The sequence below is a fragment of the Pomacea canaliculata genome, linkage group LG4, assembly GCF_003073045.1.
Source record: "Pomacea canaliculata isolate SZHN2017 linkage group LG4, ASM307304v1, whole genome shotgun sequence".
Classification (NCBI taxonomy): Eukaryota; Metazoa; Mollusca; class Gastropoda; order Architaenioglossa; family Ampullariidae; genus Pomacea; species Pomacea canaliculata.
Window position 1 is genome coordinate 23,753,093 of NC_037593.1, and position 20,668 is coordinate 23,773,760.

The following is a 20,668-nucleotide window of genomic DNA, read 5'->3' on the forward strand; positions in this document are numbered from 1 at the left end:
TATTTTCTTTTGTGGAAATTTGAACAAATTAAGTCCCTGCAACATTAAAGCATAAACACTTTTCAAGAAACAAAGATTTATCAGAAGATAATTATGCAATAACTTAAAAGCTATACAGATTGAACCATATCAACCTATGCAACTGCAACTCAAAACGCTGCTTCAACATCATTCGTGGACTGTCACCACTCAGCCAGGTATGTTCAATGGCAGAATGGAACATGCAGTGAAATTAACACATCTGATCATTCATCAGATGCCCTATCCTGTGCCTTTCGCCATGTAGCAGCAGACTGAGCAAGAAATTGATTCCATGCTAAGGATGGGAGTGACTGAGCCTTCAACCTTACCTTACTCCTCTCGGATATTACTTGAAAAGATATGGTTTTGAGCTGACTATACCAAGCATTAAACAAGATCAGGCAGTTTAAAGCAGAATCTATTCTCTGAAACTGTTAGTAAATTGGTGAATGCAAAACTTTTCACCAAAATTGACCTATTGAAGAGTTACTGCCAGATTGCAGTCAAAGCTGAAGATTGCCCTAACACAGCCTTTCAAACTGTAATAAAGCACTATACTATTACCACCATAAATTTTGGACTAAAAGTCGTGACTCCCCTCCCTTTTGTGGAACAGCACCTTGTTTGCAGATTTTTCTGATTCCAATTAATTTTTCAATGAGCTCCATGTTACAGTATTAACTGGTAATGTTAAAGTGTTAATTACTGCTTGCTTATCTAAATCAAAACCACATACAATTGAAGCATTCAACTTGCAATTGATCAGTTGCTAAAGCGTCCACCTAGGGCTGCAGAGAACCACCATATTTCATTTAGTAATATAATACAGACTGCACGCTCGTCAGGCCTGACTATATTTCTTTAGCTGTTAATCAGATAGCACTACACCTCCCAACCCATGGCCGTTCCATTTATAATTAATATATATATTTGTAAAGCGCCATGAGCTTGTCCATAAGGCTGGGTACAGCACTATATAAATAACATTTATTAGTACCATAAATTTCTGTCTAATGAGCACATCTGTAAGCAGCACCCACTAATTTTTTTATATCTCTATTACTCTATTTACAAATATTGGTTTATAAGGCGCAAATATTTACATCTTGAAAGCTGAATCATAATTCTTTTGTCTCATTTTCGCAATGATGAGGGTGTGATTGTAGTTCTTTCACACATTCACATCAAACATGGACTTATGAAGAAGTGGCCTCTCTAGGGCAGTTTTAAGCAGAGATTGGAAACAACAATATTTGTAATGGCAGGAAGTAAAACATCTAAGAATTCTAGAAGGCTTGTGGGTATTGGGTTAAACTGGCAAGTTGTTGAGTTGACTGTGATAATGATTGCCTTTACATCTGCCTCGATCGGAGAATGGTCAAAGCCCAGATTCCAGGAGAACACCACAATAAATGTTGTCAAGTGCTGACATCGAGTCTAGAGATGATCAATTATCGGAGATAATAATGTCACTGAAAGCTTGCGGTAACTATGAAGCATGTACGAAGGCAGTGGTGTTGTAATAAGTCCAGTCATTCAATGGCAGAATATCAAAAAAGCTTCTTGGAAGAGGTGGACTGAAGATAGATTGTTTTGACTGTATGTTCACAATGTGCAACACATCATTTCTCTGTGTTATAGACTTACCGATCGCTCAGTGGATGGTGAGACAGTTTTCAGTCAAACACATTCAACTCGCCGACGAGTGCGCCTCAGGTCACCGAGCTCGACACGATATACGGTGCTAATTCAACGGCGCACATTTAGATTGGCGTATCCGTAGTACCCCGAACAGTACAGATCAATGGATGAAATGAACGTGTTCATCAATATAAAATAATGGCTTTATGTTGCAGCGACTGATTCAAATAATATGGTATTACAGGTTGACATCACCGCTAACAGCAGACTCTTAGTTCAGGGGGAGGCTACTCTATAGTATTTAGAGAGGGCGCTAAGCAAAACAAAGCAAAACGTGCGAGAAGACAGAAAACTCTTTCACTGAAAGGATACCAGCTGATTAGCAAGTCTGGAAATAAGTTCTTCATGTCATCATCGGGAAAGGTCACGACGCTTCTTCCTAAAGATCGCAAAGATAGCGATGGGCCCACGGAAGAAAGCAACAAGCGACGACTTTCCCCAGCTGATGACCACAACGATGAAACGCCTGCATCGGAAAGTCATAGAAGAGTGAGCAAGAGAAAACGAGCAAAGGTTTGTTTTAAATAAAAGCTTTCTAAAATGTTTTATTTTGAAAAGGGCTGACGATACAGTGTTATGTTCAACAGATTTGGATATGCCATTATTTTGCAAATATGTCTTGAGATTGTAATTTAAAATGTAAATTGTTTATATGTTGATTAAATAGATGTGTGTTTTTTTTTTCCAGTTGTGATTTATGGTGGTATTTCAATTCGGTGATGCTTGCAGATAAATATTGGAAGATAATCTGCATTTTATCTCAATGGGTAGACTGCATAAACCATGATATAGTGGGTTTTCGCTTCCATTAACAGAGAAAATATATCAATTGTCGCATCAACCACTTACACTTGCAGTCTTCATTATTGTCTTCATGTTCTGCTTGAAAAAAACAGTAGAAAGTGGGCCCAACTGAAGGGGGTTGCCCAAAACCGGGTCCGCTGGCGAGGTGTTGTTGCGGCCCTATGCTCTTCAAGGGAGCAAGAAGGAATAAACTACTCATGTTCTGCTTTCATATTTTATGCAGGTGGAGTATAAGGAAATGGATGACCATCTTGCACACCTGTCAGAAGATGAGTATTACTCAGAAGAGGAAAGGAAGGAGCGAGAAAAGGAAAAAGACAACAAAGTGCCGGATAAGGAAAGCAAAGAAGCTGAGAAACCATCCTTAAAGGCAGAGGAGATAGAACAGGGTGAAGAAAGTGACCATAATACTGATGACCCTACAGGTAAGAAAGGTAAGAAAATGCAGATCAGCCTCCTTATAAAGCTACAGATCTCTTTATAGCCGGTATGGTCCAAGTACTGCATCATTTAAGAGCAGTTGCTGCATAGGCACAGGTAACTGGCTTGCAATTACATCATAGGTGCTCACCCATATTATTTTATTTTGCATAGCCGTATACAAATATTCAATTGCTAGATTAATTACTTGATGTAGGTTATGTATTCACTATAAGGTGTACATCAGGATTTCAGCATTTTCACCCTTCCCAGCCCAGGTATTGCATACTGAATATGAACAGCATCTTGTGTGAAACTACATTTTGGTGGTATTGCTCGGTATCATGAGCACAAACTTGATTTCTCAGCAGTATCAGTCTCCTGTCCAAATGGTCACCTGTATGGTAACTGTCTTATTTTGTTAAGAACAACAATGCATGCGCAAAATGTTTTGGATAATAACCTTTAATTTTTTTGCAACCTGTTTTATAGTTGATGTTATTGGTGGTATTTAGGATTGTGTTTGTGAATTGGCTGTGAAGTTATATTAGTTTTTATATGGCAGCATCCAGAGGATTTGTCTTAGTCTCACTGCTTTTTGAATTGTATTACTAGTACAGGCGGTCCTCGTGTTACGTCAACCCCGAGTTATGATGTTTCGTGGTTATAACACATCTCCATTTACTGTATAAAGCTTTGTTTCGACTTAAGTGGTTTTGCGTCGTAAACGTCGTAACGTGAACTGTTTATTATTCCTGTTTCATTTTATTATCAAATGTATTTTATATGTGTTTTTTATAATTACTGTGTTAGGATAGGATAAGTGCTTACAGTATGTTATTTAGGTACAGTATGTACGTATGTCCCGACTTACAGCGAAAATCGGTTTACAATGCGACGTAGGAACGGAACAGTGTCGTAAGTCGAAGACCGCCTGTAACTAGTAAATAATTCCTATAAGATATGCTTACATTTGCATATGTGCACACAATATAATCATGCAACCACTCATACACTTTCACTGAGACTAATGAGAGAAAGAGCAATTGCCATGACATGTTTTTCTGTATTGCTAAAATCTTTTTTTTTTTTATTACTTTGATGTATATTTAAAATCTTGCACAATGCACAATTCAGAAGTATTTTGAGTGAAATAATTTTATTTGATTTTTAATAATATCAGGGAGATTGCTATTTATTTATTTTAGAAAGAAGCCTTACTATATTAAAATGAGTCAAGATATGCATTTCATTAATATATGAATGCATATGTGACCTGAAATTTTACATGACTGAAAAGTAAATGCACTGACATTATTTACTCTATCTTCTGAGACTTGTTAGTAAATTACTAATAGATGCATGGTTAAGGAAATGTAGATTGGTATATTCTTTATTGATATTTCATTATAATATTAATAATTATAGTTCAGATGTCTTCAGGTCAATCTACAATGACATTCACTGTTGCATGCACCCATTCACTGGCTTTGGGTATTGACTATAGTCAACATGCAACCCTTGGTTGCTAAAGTACAACATTTATTTATATATCACAGTAATCGCTCCTGTTATGTGTGGATATGAAGAGTTACAACACATAAAGACCAACGTAAACTGTGTATTTGATATTTGTCTTTATAATTTCATTTATTCTATACAAAGTATTGATCCTTTAATTATATTTAGCTGCATGAGTTTTGAACAATATATTAATAAAATTCAATTATAGAATTATAGATTATTCAACTATAGATTCAAAAAGTGATGAATGCTTGTCTTAATCTTAGCTTGAACTTTTGAGCAAATGAAGATTTGCAGTAAATAGAGGGGTTTGTAACATTATTTAAGCAGTTTATTGCCTTATTGTATGTGTATGTTTTATTTTCTGCCTACATTTTTTGTATACTTATTTGTGGCTGGTTTCTACATATAATTATGCATTTGGTTCTTATTGCTTACTTTATATAGTTATACATATAAAATATATATTTAACAATAGGTTCTAGTCATTTGGAATCAGTGCATCCATTTTTCCTCATATTTGTTTTCTTTTTCAAAATCATTTGTTAATTTTAATTTTTAAAAATAACAAAAGGTAATTTGTTCTTTTTGTTTTTTACAGTTGTTTTAATGAAAATTGTTATAATTCTTGAATTTGCTTTATTGTTTTAATCTAGGTGTGTCCCAGTTAACCAGAATCTATTGTGCCCATACTTGTGTATTTTTATACAGTCAAATCTCGCTACTATGCCCACCTACCGGGACCGAGCAACAGTGGCATAGTAGCGAGGGTTCATAAAAACGGCTTTATTTGCTCAAGTTACCCGTCAGTCCAAAGCTCTCAAGAATCGTCGGCTGGCGCTAGCTGTCTCCTCTCATTCTCCCCCTCGCCTCTTCATCCTCCACCCCTCCCAACCACATCCGCGCACAGGGCCGCCGAGAGCCAGCCCGGGCCCCGGGACAGACGACCTCTCCGGGCCCCTTGTACTTGTAATCGTAAATTATTTTCCCAGTATATAATGTATGTTTACAATTCGAATCTCAATATCTACACTTCATTCAGTAACGAAATATAGACTGCAAACAGTAGGACAAGTGCACTAGGATCTACATCACTACTTGAACATAAAGTTGTTTACATGCGAGTGGTTAGTAAATGAGGAAACATTATGTTAAAGGATCAGACTTGTAGCACCCCGCTCCATAGACCTCCCCCCCCCCACCCTTAGTAAGGACTGTTACGTCAGCAGCGATGTCAAAACCTCGACAGATTAGAACAACGGGTAGAGGTATCACATCGCCTTTTGTTGTAAGTGCTGCGCTTTTGTACTAAGCTCACTGATGTACAAGGAAATGTTCTCTATGTATATGTAAGTGATTTATACTTCTACATGTAAAGAGGAAGAACCGAAGAAGTAAATGCCTAAACAAGTCTTCATCGAGTGTCGTTAACAACCTCATTAAAAAAGTGTTTGCTGCGACGAACAGCAGAGCACATCAGTTATCATTGTTATCAACTTACATAACAAACACGCAGCACCTATCGAAAGTTCCTTCCTATATTATTCCTATAGCAAAACCGCACGCGCGCGCGCACACACACACACAATAACTACACACACGCATGCTGTTACACGTAAACAAATATCTGAACTGAACTGTCGCCTTCAGACTCTTTAAAGCAGAAATTTTGAATTCATCCAACTTTTTACGAAGCATAAACTCGGTCGACTTCAACCGCCATCAGTCACTAGCCGTTAAAATACCTGCTGAGTTTTAGAAGACAAAGCAACTGTTTTAAAGACTAGTTAGCTAGTAAGTGTTAATACTTTTAATATTTAAGGAGATTAGAAGGTTTTGTAAAAATGACAGAAAAATAGAAATGTTTAGCATATTTTAGCTGAATCGTAATAGTTCTTAGAACAAAGTTATACAGTACTAATATTGTCATTTTACCTGCTGACTAAAAACTTTATGAGCTTTTCTCACAAACTTCATTATTGTCAGTCAATTTGAGACGCTAGTCACTCTCATTGACACTGATGTTCCTGCCTTGTCAAATGCTATTTGCCAATAAACTCGATTACTATACTGTATGGTAGTGTGCGACATCGCAGTTAGGGGGGATGGAACCTAGCACGCACACAGGGAGGGTGGAGGCTGGCGATGGGGGGTGGTCGCTGGCCGGGTGACAGCCACGTGACAGAGGGAGACCTGGAGGGAGTCTGTTACGACTGTAGCGGTAACTTGGCTCGTTTAAAGATCTGAAAATCTGCGGTGTCACACTTTCCTGTACAAAGTCACTTCAGTCATCCGTTGAACAGAGGATAGAACACATATACAGCGGCTCACACTGTAATATTTCTCAGTATTATTTCAATGTTCAACAACTCAACGTTATAACCACATAATCAGCGGACTGCCACACAGGCTACTTACATTCTCTTACTTCCAACTCACACAGAGTACTTCCAACTCAGAAAAAATCGAATAACGACCACCTAGGTCTACCCCAGCTTTTTTTTATAGATCCCTTCTAAAATGCTAAAAATACAAAATAAAAAAAAAATATTAAAAAAATATATAAAAAATTAAGACGCAGTACGCCCTGACCTTGACATCCCACTTCCGCCAAGGCCCCGTCAACTAAGAATACTCAATTTCGTAACAGAGTCGACTAGCGACAGGATGCAGGTGCGCGGATGTGGTTGGAGGGGTGGAGGATGAAGAGGCGAGGGGGAGAATGAGAGGAGACAGCTAGCGCCAGCCGACGATTCTTGAGAGCATAGGACTGACAAGTAACTTGAGCAAATAAAGCCGTTTTTACGAACCCTCGCTACATGCCACTTTTGCTCGGTCCGGTAGGTGGCATAGTAGCGAGATTTGACTGTATACAGCATCATATATGACAGCTTCCTTGAAGACAACTAGCGCACAATAAGAAAAGATTCCGAGGTGGCTTTGGGGACGGATGATGGGTAGATAGTATCTCCTTTTTACCGGGGGCTTTGTCGGCAAAGAGCAAAAGAAGGTCGGAGGCCGATGTGTTATTACAGGGCGATGCTGGTACATCGCCGGAGGTCGTGCGATCGTCCCACACCTTTAGTTACAGTAGTCAGAGTCCTCCCCTTTCCGGTGACATAACTCTCCTTCCTACCTCTATCCGGGCCATCCACCCACCGTGCGAACACTGTCTCTAAACTTAAATTACCTTTCTCATGCTAGCCTCCTCTTTATCATCCTCCTCCAGCTCCAAACTTCCCGCGACACCACCGTGATCAATTTGTAAGCCTAATATTTGCGGGACAGCAGTTGTAAAATGTTTTGCAATAATGTGTTCTATTTTGCTGGCTGCGATAGTATTACAGGATAAAATAGTCTCATTGTATCAAGGATCTACTGTGTAGACTAATGTAGTTGTTTGTTTGGTGATGGAGATACGGTTAAAAAAAGTCTCAGTGTTGCTTAGTAACTATGAAAAAAAGGCAGCCTTGATGCCTCTCGCTTACAGGCTGCAGCATGTCGGTTCACAGAGTGGCCACACATCAGTAACATACCTGCCTGATCTCCACTGTTAATTCCGATTTGCTTGCAGGGCCCGCCCCCTCCTCCACCCCACCTTTCCCCTTTGGCACCTGTAGCCAGCAATCTCATGGCACGAACGTTCTTCAGGGCGGTTGACACGCGATAAAATCTTTGGTGTCCAGCGGCCGTCACCTCTTGGCTTGTCCAGCGAGAATATGATACCCGCTGACTACACTTCTCACGACAGGCCCCAGCACCCCGAAATTGTATTCTAACAGACTTGAAACTCAACTTCTGCATGTGTAATGCTTGGGTGTTCTGTCCTTAGACCTTTCTTTAAAAGAAAAAGAAAAGGAGAAGAAAAAAAATCCAGTGACCAAGGCCGGGCCCCCTTGACAGCCGCGGGCCCGGGTACACCAGACCCCCAGACCCCCCCTCTCGTCAGGCCTGCCCGCTCTCCCTCTGTCACGTGACTGTCACAACTCGTGCCTTTTACCAGTCACACGACAGTGGCATAGTAGCGAGAGTAGGTGGTGGCATAGTAAATTTATTTTGCATTGAATTTTGTCGGGACCGAGCAAAAGTGGTATAATACCGAGAGTGGCATAGTAGCGAGATAAAAGGCACGAGCTGTGAAATTCCGCGCAGTGCTCGATTATTATATGGTAGCGTGGGACATCGCAGTTAGGTGGGATGGAACATAGCACTCACACAGGGAGGGTGGAGGCTGGCGATGGGGGGGTGGTCGCTGGCCGGGTGACAGCCCCTTGACAGGGAGAGCGGGAGGGGGTCGACTAGCGACAGGATGCAGGTGCGCGGATGTGGTTGGGAGGGGTGGAGGATGAAGAGGCGAGGGGGAGAATGAGAGGAGACAGCTAGCGCAAAGGTGGGAACACAGTTTCCACCAAGAGCGCGAGTGTGCGAGGTCGAGTTTCGCTACAGCCAGCACCATCGACTGGCGTTGCAGTGAAAGCGATTTAGAAGCCACGAAAGTGTTGTGGAAAGATTGAGGGAAGAGCACCGCATCTTACTCTGTTACAATTACACTCACGTTCCAAGGATGAAGCGACGAACTACAGCCCAGCTGCGCACAACATAATACGTATGTGCATAGTCAGACTGTCAACGTCAAGCACGCGATGCTTCCTCCCGACGCCAGCAACAAGCCAATCACCACATGCACAGAGACAACCCTGCAACCCTAGCTCGATCAAGATACGCAAAAGCGCGAGCATACACAGACGCACAGGGATAACAGTGACAACATTTAAAAAAGAGTTTGTCCACAATGTCAGCTCAGAAACGCAAGCGAACCGACTTTACGCTGAAGGAGAAAAAGGAGATCATCGATGCTGCTGCGAAGGAGCCGAATCAGTCCAAGTTGGCCAGGGAGATAAGCAAGAAATGGGGCGTCGAAGTTAAGAGAACCACTGTGAAGGGCATTCTCAGCAAGAAGGATGCAATCGAGGCTGCAATCGAAGCTGGAGTTCCATCGGAACGCATGAAGTTGACGCAGGCTCACGACCCGAAGCTTGATGAGGGAGTGCTCATGTGGCTGAAGCAAGCAAGAGGACAGAATCTGCCTGTCAGCGGCGGTCTGATCAAGGAGAAGGCGTTGAAATTGGCCGAGCTGATGCACATTCCGGACTTCATGGCAAGCGACGGTTGGTTGGACAATTTCAAGAAGCGCCACGGCATCACGTTCAAGACAGTGCAGGGCGGAGCTGGAGCGGTGGATTCGCGATCCCTTCTTGAGTGGCAACAACAGGTTCTCCGACCCTTAATAGGGCAGTTCTCTGCAGACGACGTCTTCAACCTGGACGAGACTGGACTCTTCTGGCAGCTGCTTCCGAACAAGACCATGGCTTTCAGGGGAGAGAAGTGTACAGAAGGTAAGAAAAGCAAGCAAAGGGTCACTCTTCTGGTTGGAACAAACATGAGTGGTAGCGAGAAGCTCCCTCTTCTGGTGGTCGGCAGTTCCAAGAGACCTCGTGCCTTCAAGAACAAGGAGATCCCGGTGGAGTACAAGACCAACTCGAAGGCATGGATGACGGCTAAGCTTTTCGAGGAGACGTTGCGTGCGTGGGACGGACGACTCAGCCAGCAGGGACGCAGAGTGCTGGTTTGTCTCGATAACTTCTCTGGCCACCCTCCCGAGCTCCAGCTGAACAACATCCAACTGGTCTTTTTCCCACCCAACACGACAGCCAATTCGCAACCAATGAATCAAGGAATCATAGAGAGCCTCAAGCGCAACTACAAGAAGCTCCTGCTATGCCGCCGACTTGAGGCCATGGAAGAGGGAAAGGAGTTCATGTTCACGTTGCTCGACGCTCTACACATCGCCCGGCGTGCTTGGGAGCAGGTTGGCAAGTCGACGATCAGGAACAGTTTCGTGAAGGCCAAATTCATCGAAGAGGAGATTCAAACTGAGGCACAGGATGTAGAGCTGCTCGAGATCTGGGAAGCTCTGCCTGCTGAGGAAAAGATGCACGAGAACGAGGAGATCGAGCTGTCTGACTTTCTCAAAGCCGACGAGCGCCTCGCAACTGGCAGGTCTTTCACGATGGAGGAGATTGCGGAGGAGATGCTGTGCAGTGAGGAGCCAGTGGAAAGCGAAGAGGACGAGATCGACGAGGAAATTGTTCGATGGAGGAAGCCCAGCGCGCTTGGAGCACCGTCGGGAAGGTCTTACCACAGAGAAGCGGGAAGCCCGGTGTGATGCAAGCGTGGGATCGACTAGACGAGATGTACGAGATCCGCCGAAAGAACATGCGCCAGCCGACAATTCTTGAGAGCTTTGGACTGACGGGTAGCTTGAGCAAATAAAGCCGTTTTTACGAACCCTCGCTACTATGCCACTTTTGCTGTAGGTGGCATAGTAGCGAGATTTGACTGTATGTTGTTATTATAATATACAGATATATCTGAAGAACATATTATTTATGTTATAGACTATGCATTAAAAGTATGTTTTCCATCTCTGCTTACTAGATTTGTAGAAGCTAATGGAAATGTATGAAAATTTGTTTCATTTGATCATTTAGGTTCTTCATATATTAGACTTTGAAGGACTTCATCAGCTGTCTGTCTTTAAATTGTTTATATTGTATAATTTAATGTCTGTTTTGTAGTGCAGCTTAAGCTGTTTTCTGATTTGTCTGCAGGGCTGGAAGGTGCTGCCTTTCAGAGTCGCCTACCTGTGGATAAAATGACATCACAAGAAGCCAACTGCTTTCCAGATCTGGTGAATGGCTCACCTCAGGGCCAAAAAATCTTTCTTTACCTTCGAAACAGATTGGTAAGCATTGTATATAAACAAAAGTACTTTCTAGACAAACGGCCAAAAAAAAAAAATTCAAAGAGATTTAAAACTGAAAATAGTTTTATGTTGAGTTTTAAGAAGCAGTAAAGCAAAAGCAAATGATGTTCACATTTTCCCTGTCATAAGGTTTGCTTTCTGTATCCTGAAAAAAATAGCAGAAAATTAAAAGCAGAACTCACTTTAAATGACTGCTGAAATTGAAATAAATTCTTGGTTCATTGTGATTGTTATGACACTGATGCATTTCTCCTTGTTTATGCTTCTTTCTTTTGCAAGTGATGCCATGAAATGTGTCTTTGGCATTCTATAAAACCTTTTTTTGTAATCTTTGTGTGTAATATTTGGGTAAAAAAGTACTAAAATTACTTTTAAAAAGAATTGTTGCTTTTACTTATATGAACTTTATGCACCTACACACTTCCAACTTTGTAGCTACAACTGTGGCTGGAGAACCCCAAGCAACAGCTGACTGTAGAAATATGTATGACACAAGTTGAGCCACCTTACAACAGTGAGTGCTATTTCATTCTACTAAAGAGATTTAGACTTTTTTTTAAACTAACGTTTTATAAGCAAAGACTTCCAAGTAAGGTACATAAAAGATCATGAAATAGTTAATTTTCATTGACTGTTACTTCAAAATGTTATGTATTTAATATCGGTTGGTTTGTTTTTTTGTCTCTAACTTTGTTTATAAGACAATGTTTAACTGTTTATCTTTTTGGGTTAGTGGCTGTGCCTTATGACTTTAACAACTCTTCTCCTTTTTATAATTCAAAAGAATAAATCGGAACATATTGACAACGGCTTTTTGCAGGTGATGGTCCCTTGGTCATGCGAGTTCATGCCTACCTTGAACGATATGGCTACATAAATTTTGGAGTTTTTAAGCGCTTGAAGCCTATTCCAGGTACACTGGGACTTACAAAGTCTGAGATGTTCTAGTAGAGCAAGAAGGCAGAAAAAAAATAGTTCTGACTTTTTATGTGTGCTTGATTGTTTCAGACAAAAACATTTGCTACATATTGCTAATGCATGAAGTAAATGAATCATAACCGCTTAATAAGTAAAAAGATTTTTACGAGTTAAAAATGCTTTTATGTGTACCAAACTCAGGTACAAAGCACATATTGTGCATATCTTACACAAGTAGTTTATGTCTTTACCTTTTTTTACACTTTTACTAGAGTAGAATGATTAATAATAATGAGGAAGTTTGATTATCTAGCACGATATCCCAGCCAACAGGCAAACTCTTTCCACTGTATAGTTTCCATGAAACAATTACAATGGTGTAAAGCAACCAACAATGTGGAGACTAGCTGCATTCTGATATCAACAACAGATGACAAAAGCAAATTGACAAAACTGGGTGAACTGTGGTGTTAAGCACAGGGAGATCATGGTAGACTTGTGTTACAATGTTTAAATATTGGCAGTCTTGCTGTTACAAGTTTGCAATAAGATTCTATGTACAAGCATGCCCTTGATATATTTATAATCCATGGTTTGTATATATACATGTACACATTTATTTTACTAGCTAAACGACATGGACGAGTGATCATCATTGGTGCTGGAATTGCAGGCCTTGGAGCTGCACGGCAGCTTCTTTCCTTTGGGATGGATGTAGTTATACTGGAGGCGAGGGTAATAAATCTTTCATGTTGTTAGCATTTACTAATAAAGTTCACTTTCTAGTCTTTGAATGCAGAAGTTAAAGAGTATGTGCCATAAGCACTGTCTGTCCACACCTGTGTCATGTATGTACCATGGCATTTCTTTTTCCAGACTAGATCCTGGCTACAGTAAAGTGGTACAGGTCTTTCATGAGTAATTATGTGATGCATTAATATGTATTAAATTTGGAACTGTCTCTGCAAATCACTTTAAGTGTAAATTATTTTTGAATTCCTTTAACACTACCAGCTATGGTTTATTCAACAAAGATAAGAATATTTGTAAGTTGTATATTATGTTAGCTTATGTTTATTTAAGGATCGAGTTGGAGGTCGTGTGGCTACCTTCCGTAAAGGTAACTATGTGGCTGACCTTGGGGCCATGGTGGTCACAGGTTTAGGTGAGTCAGCATTTCACTGTAATGGCTGGATGATCAACATGCTTTAAAAGCTTATATTTATGTCCTAGCTTAAAACAGAATACTTTTCTTTACCAAAGCAATTAGAAAAAAAAGCACATAATTTCTTTAAAATTTCTTCAACATTGCTTTTATTCTTATAAACAGTCAAGTGGTATGTCAAAACTGTAGACTGGTATCATAATCTCACAGTTGAACCCTTTTTTCCAATGTGCTCAAGTGTTAGAGATCTTTATGTGCCATAAAATGATAAGCATAAGTTGTTAGAAAACATTACACTGAGCTTCTAAAATTTTTATTGTTGCATTTTTAAAAACAAATTGACTATATTTTTTTAATTGTGGCATAAAATCATAACTTTTTTTGATTACCTCCCATGTAGGTGGAAATCCTGTGACTATACTAAGTCGCCAAATCAACATGGAGTTATACAAGATAAAGCAGAAATGTCCACTGTATGAAAGCAATGGTTCTACAGTAAGACACTTAAATATCTTTGTATATAGAAACTAAAGTTATTAGTAAAAGATTCGAGTTTTTTAGATTTGAAAATATTTACTGTAGCTGGTCACCATGTAAGACTTTCATGAGATAACTTATATTGTACTCGGTTGGGTGAACATGCAATCAAACAGATGTACAGACACTGAGAACAAGTAGAGGGTTAGATGCTGTTACGTTGTGGAACACAGCGGCTGTCGGATTGCATCACTATGCTGTCAGGAATTAGAGGGGCAAAGGATACTACTGCTGCCTGTTATCTTCCCATAAGATCAGGCAGTGGCTGGGAACTTCTGAGCAGTGTTGATCTTTAGGTTTTATTTAATTTGAAGTCCATGGGGCATACTTGGCATGAATACAATAACTTTGAGTCACGAACATTGGTAGTGAATAGGAAACCTGACTTTGTGGCACCTCTTCCTCCTGTTGGGTAGGAGTAGGTCTTGATGGGCAGTGGAAGACCAGAACATACTAGCTAGGTAGTGATTGGTCTTAGCTAGTTAATGGAATGGTTTGAGAATGTGTATGTTATGCTTGACTAATCGAGAGTGAAGAGAATTCTGAGGACGGGCAATATCATCCTGGATCACTCTGGTACTCTGCCACCTGTTCAAAGGATGCCCATCATAAAGAGAGGCTGTGATTGACTGATTGGTGTAAAATCACTGCTGAGAGTTGATCTTGGAATAGTGACCAGCACGTCGTATTTCAATTTTTGGGCATAAAACTATGACTGGCCTGGACCAGCAACTACTGATCACCCCTCAAAATTGCTGCCAAGCATTTCCCATCTAATGTCGAAAGAAGATACTGAGAGAGTGTTGAGAATATTAAGTAGATAAGAACTACCATTTGTTTGTATTTGTTAATGTGCATTTTATTTTGTGTACTAGTTATTATGCAGTTTATTAGAAGAGGCATGTCATGTGCAGGTAATGAAAGAGAAGGATGAGATGGTGGAAAGGGAATTCAACAGACTTTTGGAGACTACTTCCTACATCTCACACCAGATGAACTTTAATGAGATAAATGGAAAGCCTGCTTCACTTGGGCAGGCCTTGGAAGCTGTCATCAAGTAAGTGATGTTAAAAGTTAAGATTGTAGTTACAGAATGTAGCCCTGCATGTCTATATAGTCTGCAGCCTTTTTCGAAGTATCTTGAAATGGCTTTTGTTCTCCCAATTTTTTAGGCTTCAAGAAAAGCATGTGAAGGAAAAACAGTGTGAACATCAGAGACGACTAATTGAAATGCAGGAGAATCTCCGAAAGACTCAAAATCAGGTCAGAGGTTATGCTTTTTAGATGATGACTGCACCAAGCAGCTTTTGACAAGAATGTACCGAGTTGTTGAATTAAATGTTGGTTTGAGATTGTTACAGAGGACACTAGTATTGTGATTCATCTAATGGTGTCTGTCTGTCTGGGTTTTTTTTTAGGGTGTTGGGAGAAATTGGCTGATTTTAGATTTTTAGTCTACATTTTCATTTCAAATTTAGGGCTGTTGTAGAGATTAGGAATGTTAGTATCTTGAAAGGTACTTGAGTACACAAAGGTTTTAGAAACAATGTCATGTTTTAATTTATAGATTTTCATTTCTAATAGCTTTATTTGTATGCAGATGTTGAATTTGAAAGAAAAAGCAGAGGAATTACATAGACAGTGTAAGGAGGCAGCTGAGGTGAAACCTCCCAGAGATATTACTGCAGAGTTTCTTGTTAAGAGCAAGCTGAGAGACTTGAGGGCTGTGTGCAAGGTACTAAATGTGACTATAATAGTCCAATTTACTGTTTTATTAGAAATGTTTCTGGTCTGTGACTGTAGACTTTATGATCTGATAACTCATTTGGAAATCAGGGATAAGATTGCTAGCTAGCGTGGAATGCTCGAAAATATCATATTTCCACACACAAAATTTGAAAAAACTAACAGATAGAAGGATAACCTAAAAGAAATATACAAAATAATTATAAATTAACTTTTCCTTCCTCAATCCCTCCTGAATGTGTACTTTTTTTTAAATGCAAAATGAGATATGTCCAGTGGTATTTTCCACTCTCCCCCCAACTATTCGAGTTGCTCTAAAGGGTTGACTTTTTCCTCTGGCAATGGCTATCTATTTATGAAGGCTTACAAAATCAACTGTCATTCCACAGCAATATGAGCAACTGCAAACTCAGCAGAAAGAAATTGAAGACAAGTTGCATGAGCTGGAGTCAAATCCTCCGAGTGATGTTTATCTTTCATCACGTGATCGCCAAATTCTGGACTGGCACTTTGCTAACCTGGAATTTGCAAATGCCACACCATTAAGCAATCTCTCTCTTAAACATTGGGATCAGGATGATGATTTTGAGTTTTCTGGAAGCCACCTCACAGGTATGTACTGTGCCTAAAGTATCTTTATAATATTGTCATAAATTATCTTCTAAATAGTATCTATTGGTCACAGACATCGTGTCTTTGACAGTTCAGTTCTAGAAATTAGCCTCTGCCTTCTTCATTTGCTCCACATATCCATATCAAGTCCCTTCACATCAGAACATCAGAGTGCTTGATTGTAAAGAAAATTATATTCATGGGTGAAATTTTGGGCTTAGGAAATATGGATTTCAAGTTGTTCAGCACCTTGTGTTTCACAAATTGAGACAGCCTATCTTAATTATTACAAATCTCTTCTAAAAGCATTCCCATTTATTTATTTCTCTAATAGACTTTACCAATCTGTAGGCTAATGTTTGATTTTCATTGTTTTCAAATTTTTCTACAATGAAAGATGCAGGAAATGACTCTCCCATTCTGTTATGGTCATACGGCCATGAACAGCTGTGGGATTTCCCTAGATCTGACTATCTAGGAGGTATCTCTAAATTTAAACAGCAGGTGAAAAAAGAATCAGGAGTGGACAGGGTTAAGCCAACCTTAAGATTTGCATGCAACAAAAATTTAGCCTCAGGCATTGTAGACTGAGCCGGTCAACTGTAAGGTGAAAAAGATGTGTTGGTAGCTGCTTGAGAATATTCATTGGCAGTTTGTATGACACTTTGTGAGACCTAAGTACTGTCATGCAGGGCTTATTCTCTTTCACCATGTAATTGGGTTTGTGAGCAAGAGATACAGTGAACCTTCCTATAGACTCCCTAAAACCCACCAAAATCAAATTTGATAAAAGCTGAATTCTGTGTTCTGATTTAAAAAGAAAAAATGTATGTAGTGATGGGGTTCTTCAGTTGTTAGGATTTGAAATCTGTACTGTGGATTCAGTTTCCTCTCCAATCCTTTAAATGTTACAGCAAACTAGAAATATGCCATGATTGATCCACCATTTAAATTCACACATCGCCATTGTGCAATTCATGCATCTATAAATATATATAAATAATAGATTTGCTTACGCACATGCCTTGGATGTTGTCTGCATTACTTATTGAAAGGTTTCTTGCATCCTGTTATCACTGGATGGAAGTGCAAAATGAATAATTTAGCAGTTCGTGTTTTAAAATATAGTTCATTGTTATGTAGGACATTTGGATTTTGGAGAGTGGTTTTGCTTTGTCAGCTACCATATAAGCAGAAAGAGGCTTGTTTGCATTGATAAACTGGTGATGCACAGAACACATCTCCAAAGTTATGAATATCATTCAAACCCAAATGGCTCATGAGTTTTTTTTAAGGGATGGAGGGGTGAGGGTTAAACCAGAATTAGGCTATAACATTTTGAAGATATTTTACATTTTGATATCTTTATGTGGTATTGCAGTGCGCAATGGCTACTCCTGCGTTCCAGTAGCTCTGTCAGAGGGATTGGACATCAGACTAAACACAATTGTTCGTCAAATCAAACATACAGCAACAGGTGAGCCATATTCACATAACTGTACACGAATGTATAGAAACATGCAGACCTTCTCATTATTGTGATAACATATATATATATCATAATGAAATCTACTACTGCACTCATTGAGCTCTTGTACAGCGCTTCCACATGAATGAATTGCAAGAGGCTCTCTTTGTTGAATGTTCAAATCACTTGCCTTAGTCCCTTGTGCCAGAATCTCTCAAATGGCTTTTTAAAGTTGTGGAAGAAATCCTGCTGTTGCTATTTCTGTCAGGATGTGATGTTGAAGATCTGTGCAGCTGTGCTTCTTTGAACACTTCCTCAGCAGTAGTATCTGGATTACCTTTATCATGACTTTGCTCTGCAGTTTTGGCAGTTTGCTGTTTAGTTTTGTTGGAAGGGGTATGACTAGTGTCCATTCTCTGCATTCCTATGTTTTTTTTGGCACAGAGAGGTAAAAGCCTTTGTTGTTTTTTCCCCACTGCTTGAACAGATCAGCTGGGATGTTGTCAACACTAACTTCCCTCCCTTAAGATTTTGTACAGCTCAACTTCTTACCATACTGGCAGGTATGCAGGCTTGCCTGCTTTAGTCCGATTGCTTTTGGAAGAAATTGGTGTCTGTCCTGAAGCAGAAGTTGTTGTTGCAACATTCCAAAGAAAAGATTAAATTTTAGATGCTGAAATATGATGGTTGTATAACAATAATGAAAAAGATTTTGCTTCTTGTAGGGGTAGAGGTGGTAACAACAGCAGCAAGATCTTCAGGTGCACCTCAGACATGGAAGGGGGATGCTGTACTGTGCACCTTACCACTTGGAGTATTAAAAGAGAGTGTTAGGGGTTCTGGGCCCAATGCTCCAGTCTTTGCACCACCCCTTCCAGAATGGAAGACAGCTGCTATACAGCGACTTGGATTTGGCAATCTAAACAAGGTTAAATTTATACTAGCAGCTGTTTTAAATTGCCTGCCTCTGGCTTTAATCAGAAGTGTGTATGGTTTTAGGTATTGTAAGTGTACAAGCTTAATCTGGTTGGGTACATCAACATACAGTATAATTAAAAACAATGAATAGCTTCAAATTCTAGCAGTAAAATGTGTGTTTGCCCTTATGATTTTTATTAGGTGGCTCTCTGTTTTGACCGGGTGTTTTGGGACCCAAGTGCCAACCTATTTGGTCACGTAGGCAGCACAACTGCAAGCCGAGGAGAGCTCTTTCTCTTCTGGAACCTTTACAAAGCACCTGTGTTGCTTGCACTAGTTGCTGGAGAAGCTGCAGCCATCATGGAGAATGTCAGTGATGACGTCATTGTGGGCCGATGCATAGCTGTTCTCAAGGGTATCTTTGGAAACAATGCTGTGCCTCAGGTGAGTCTTGCAATGTTATAAGGTTACAATTTATTTGCCGAGGGAAATTGCAAGAGACATTTTTCATATTTTTCTGATGATCACCAATCACACATTTGTAGACAACACTATATGCAGCACTATAAGTACCTATGTACAAAAATGGAAATTCCTCTCCCCATGCTTATGCATACACACACTTATGTAAAACGTCATGACATCCATCTGCACGAAGCAGTGAGAAGCCAGGTTGAAGAACTGAATCAGGGTATCTTGGTGTTTGCTTAGTGTTTTTCTGTATTGAAACATGGCTAGTCTTTGAAGTCTTGATGAGATCTGAGTTGAAGGAGTAGCGCATCTATCTTATTACACATTTAAGAAGAACATGGCTGGTAGTAGGAGTCTAGCTCATTCTAGTTGCCTTCACCATTCCTGAGAGAATGTAGGGAGGTGAAAAAAAAATTTTGTATTTTTATTTTCAGCTAAGGGCATGTTAAACTGTATGTTGACTTAAAGACTGTATAAATACATCAAAATGAGGACAACAGCAGGCTTTATAAATTGCACATCTTTGTGGCTAAATAGGTTGAATTTGAGTGTTAGAAATGTCCTGATTGAGGTGTAAATGTGAAGTTTCCTTTCTTTTTCCAGTAAGCTTTCCCGAGTCAGACCACTGTCGTCATTCCTTACAGATGTTAATGATCATAGGTTTATTTTTAATTTTAAATTTGTAAACTTTTCTCTTTTGATGATAGCCAAAGGAGACACTTGTGACTCGATGGAGAGCTGATCCCTATGCTCGAGGTTCCTACTCGTATGTGGCATCTGGATCAACAGGTAACAAAGTTTGTTCTTGGCTTTTGGTTAGTTGACAAGTTATTTTATGGTATAAGAAATTTGACTTTTGAGATCGACTTGACTGTTTTGAAACAATCTTGTTTCTAGCTATTTTTGAAACATTTTATTCCAGGAAACGACTATGACCTGCTAGCAACACCAGTCACTCCTGGACCAAATATTAAGCCACGTATCTTTTTTGCTGGAGAACACACCATCCGCAACTATCCAGCCACTGTGCATGGGGCTCTCCTGAGTGGCTTTCGTGAGGCAGGGCGCATTGCAGATCATTTCTTAGGAGCTTCATACAGTCTTCCCACTCCTCGACCACCTACCACACCATCTTCATAAGCTATAGTGTTGTTTCAGTCAAGATCTTAAAGCCAATACAGCTGTTCACTGAAAACAGACAGAACCTGCTGTAGACTGCGGACCACAAGGTTTTAAGAACTTGCTGAAGCAGTGCAGTTCATGTTCATTTTTGCCCTATAATCTTTTTCTAGACTGCATCAACTTTTAATTGTATTTTATCTTGTAAATTATATGTCCAAAATGTTTGGAATGATCCAGGATAGTTTTAGGCATCTGCATCTTCAGTGTTTTAAAAAGCTTGTTCATTGTAACATTTTTCTCATTGGCAACAAATACTATTTTGTTAAAAATTGTTACCAGTTTTGGTTTTTTTTTTAACATCTGATTATTGAGGGGAAGGGGTTCTCTAGATTTGCACTTGTATTTGCTGTACCAC

General features: G+C 39.8%; 1 protein-coding gene across 4 annotated transcripts; it reads left to right on the top strand.

The window, feature by feature from the left end:
- Positions 1–1,951: 1,951 nt before the first annotated feature.
- On the top strand, positions 1,952–20,586 carry LOC112561001 (lysine-specific histone demethylase 1A-like). Of its 4 annotated transcripts, none has more exons than XM_025233119.1 (17): positions 1,952–2,235; positions 2,750–2,951; positions 11,142–11,275; positions 11,732–11,810; positions 12,117–12,209; positions 12,843–12,949; positions 13,298–13,379; positions 13,780–13,874; positions 14,831–14,973; positions 15,089–15,179; positions 15,517–15,651; positions 16,052–16,274; positions 17,656–17,751; positions 18,468–18,670; positions 18,862–19,104; positions 19,839–19,920; positions 20,054–20,586. In XM_025233119.1, the coding sequence occupies exons 1-17, from the start codon at positions 2,068–2,070 to the stop codon at positions 20,269–20,271; spliced, it is 2,394 nt and encodes a 797-aa protein (XP_025088904.1). In that variant the 5' UTR covers positions 1,952–2,067; the 3' UTR covers positions 20,272–20,586. The 4 variants fall into 4 exon arrangements, with proteins under 4 accessions (XP_025088904.1, XP_025088903.1, XP_025088902.1 ...); XM_025233118.1 differs by having other exon boundaries at positions 1,953–2,235; positions 2,750–2,960; XM_025233117.1 differs by lacking the exons at positions 1,952–2,235; positions 2,750–2,951 and adding an exon at positions 8,808–9,866.
- The last annotated feature ends 82 nt before the right edge of the window (positions 20,587–20,668 follow it).

What these genes read in the sequence shown, in the direction of transcription:
- LOC112561001 (XM_025233117.1), top strand. Translation starts at nt 9,263, where the DNA reads ATGTCAGCTCAGAAACGCAAGCGAACCGACTTTACGCTGAAGGAGAAA. An exon ending in TTTACCTTCGAAACAGATTG is followed by an intron (nt 11,276 to 11,731) that starts GTAAGCATTGTA and finishes CCAACTTTGTAG; the next exon opens with CTACAACTGTGGCTGGAGAA. An exon ending in GATTTGGCAATCTAAACAAG is followed by an intron (nt 18,671 to 18,861) that starts GTTAAATTTATA and finishes GATTTTTATTAG; the next exon opens with GTGGCTCTCTGTTTTGACCG.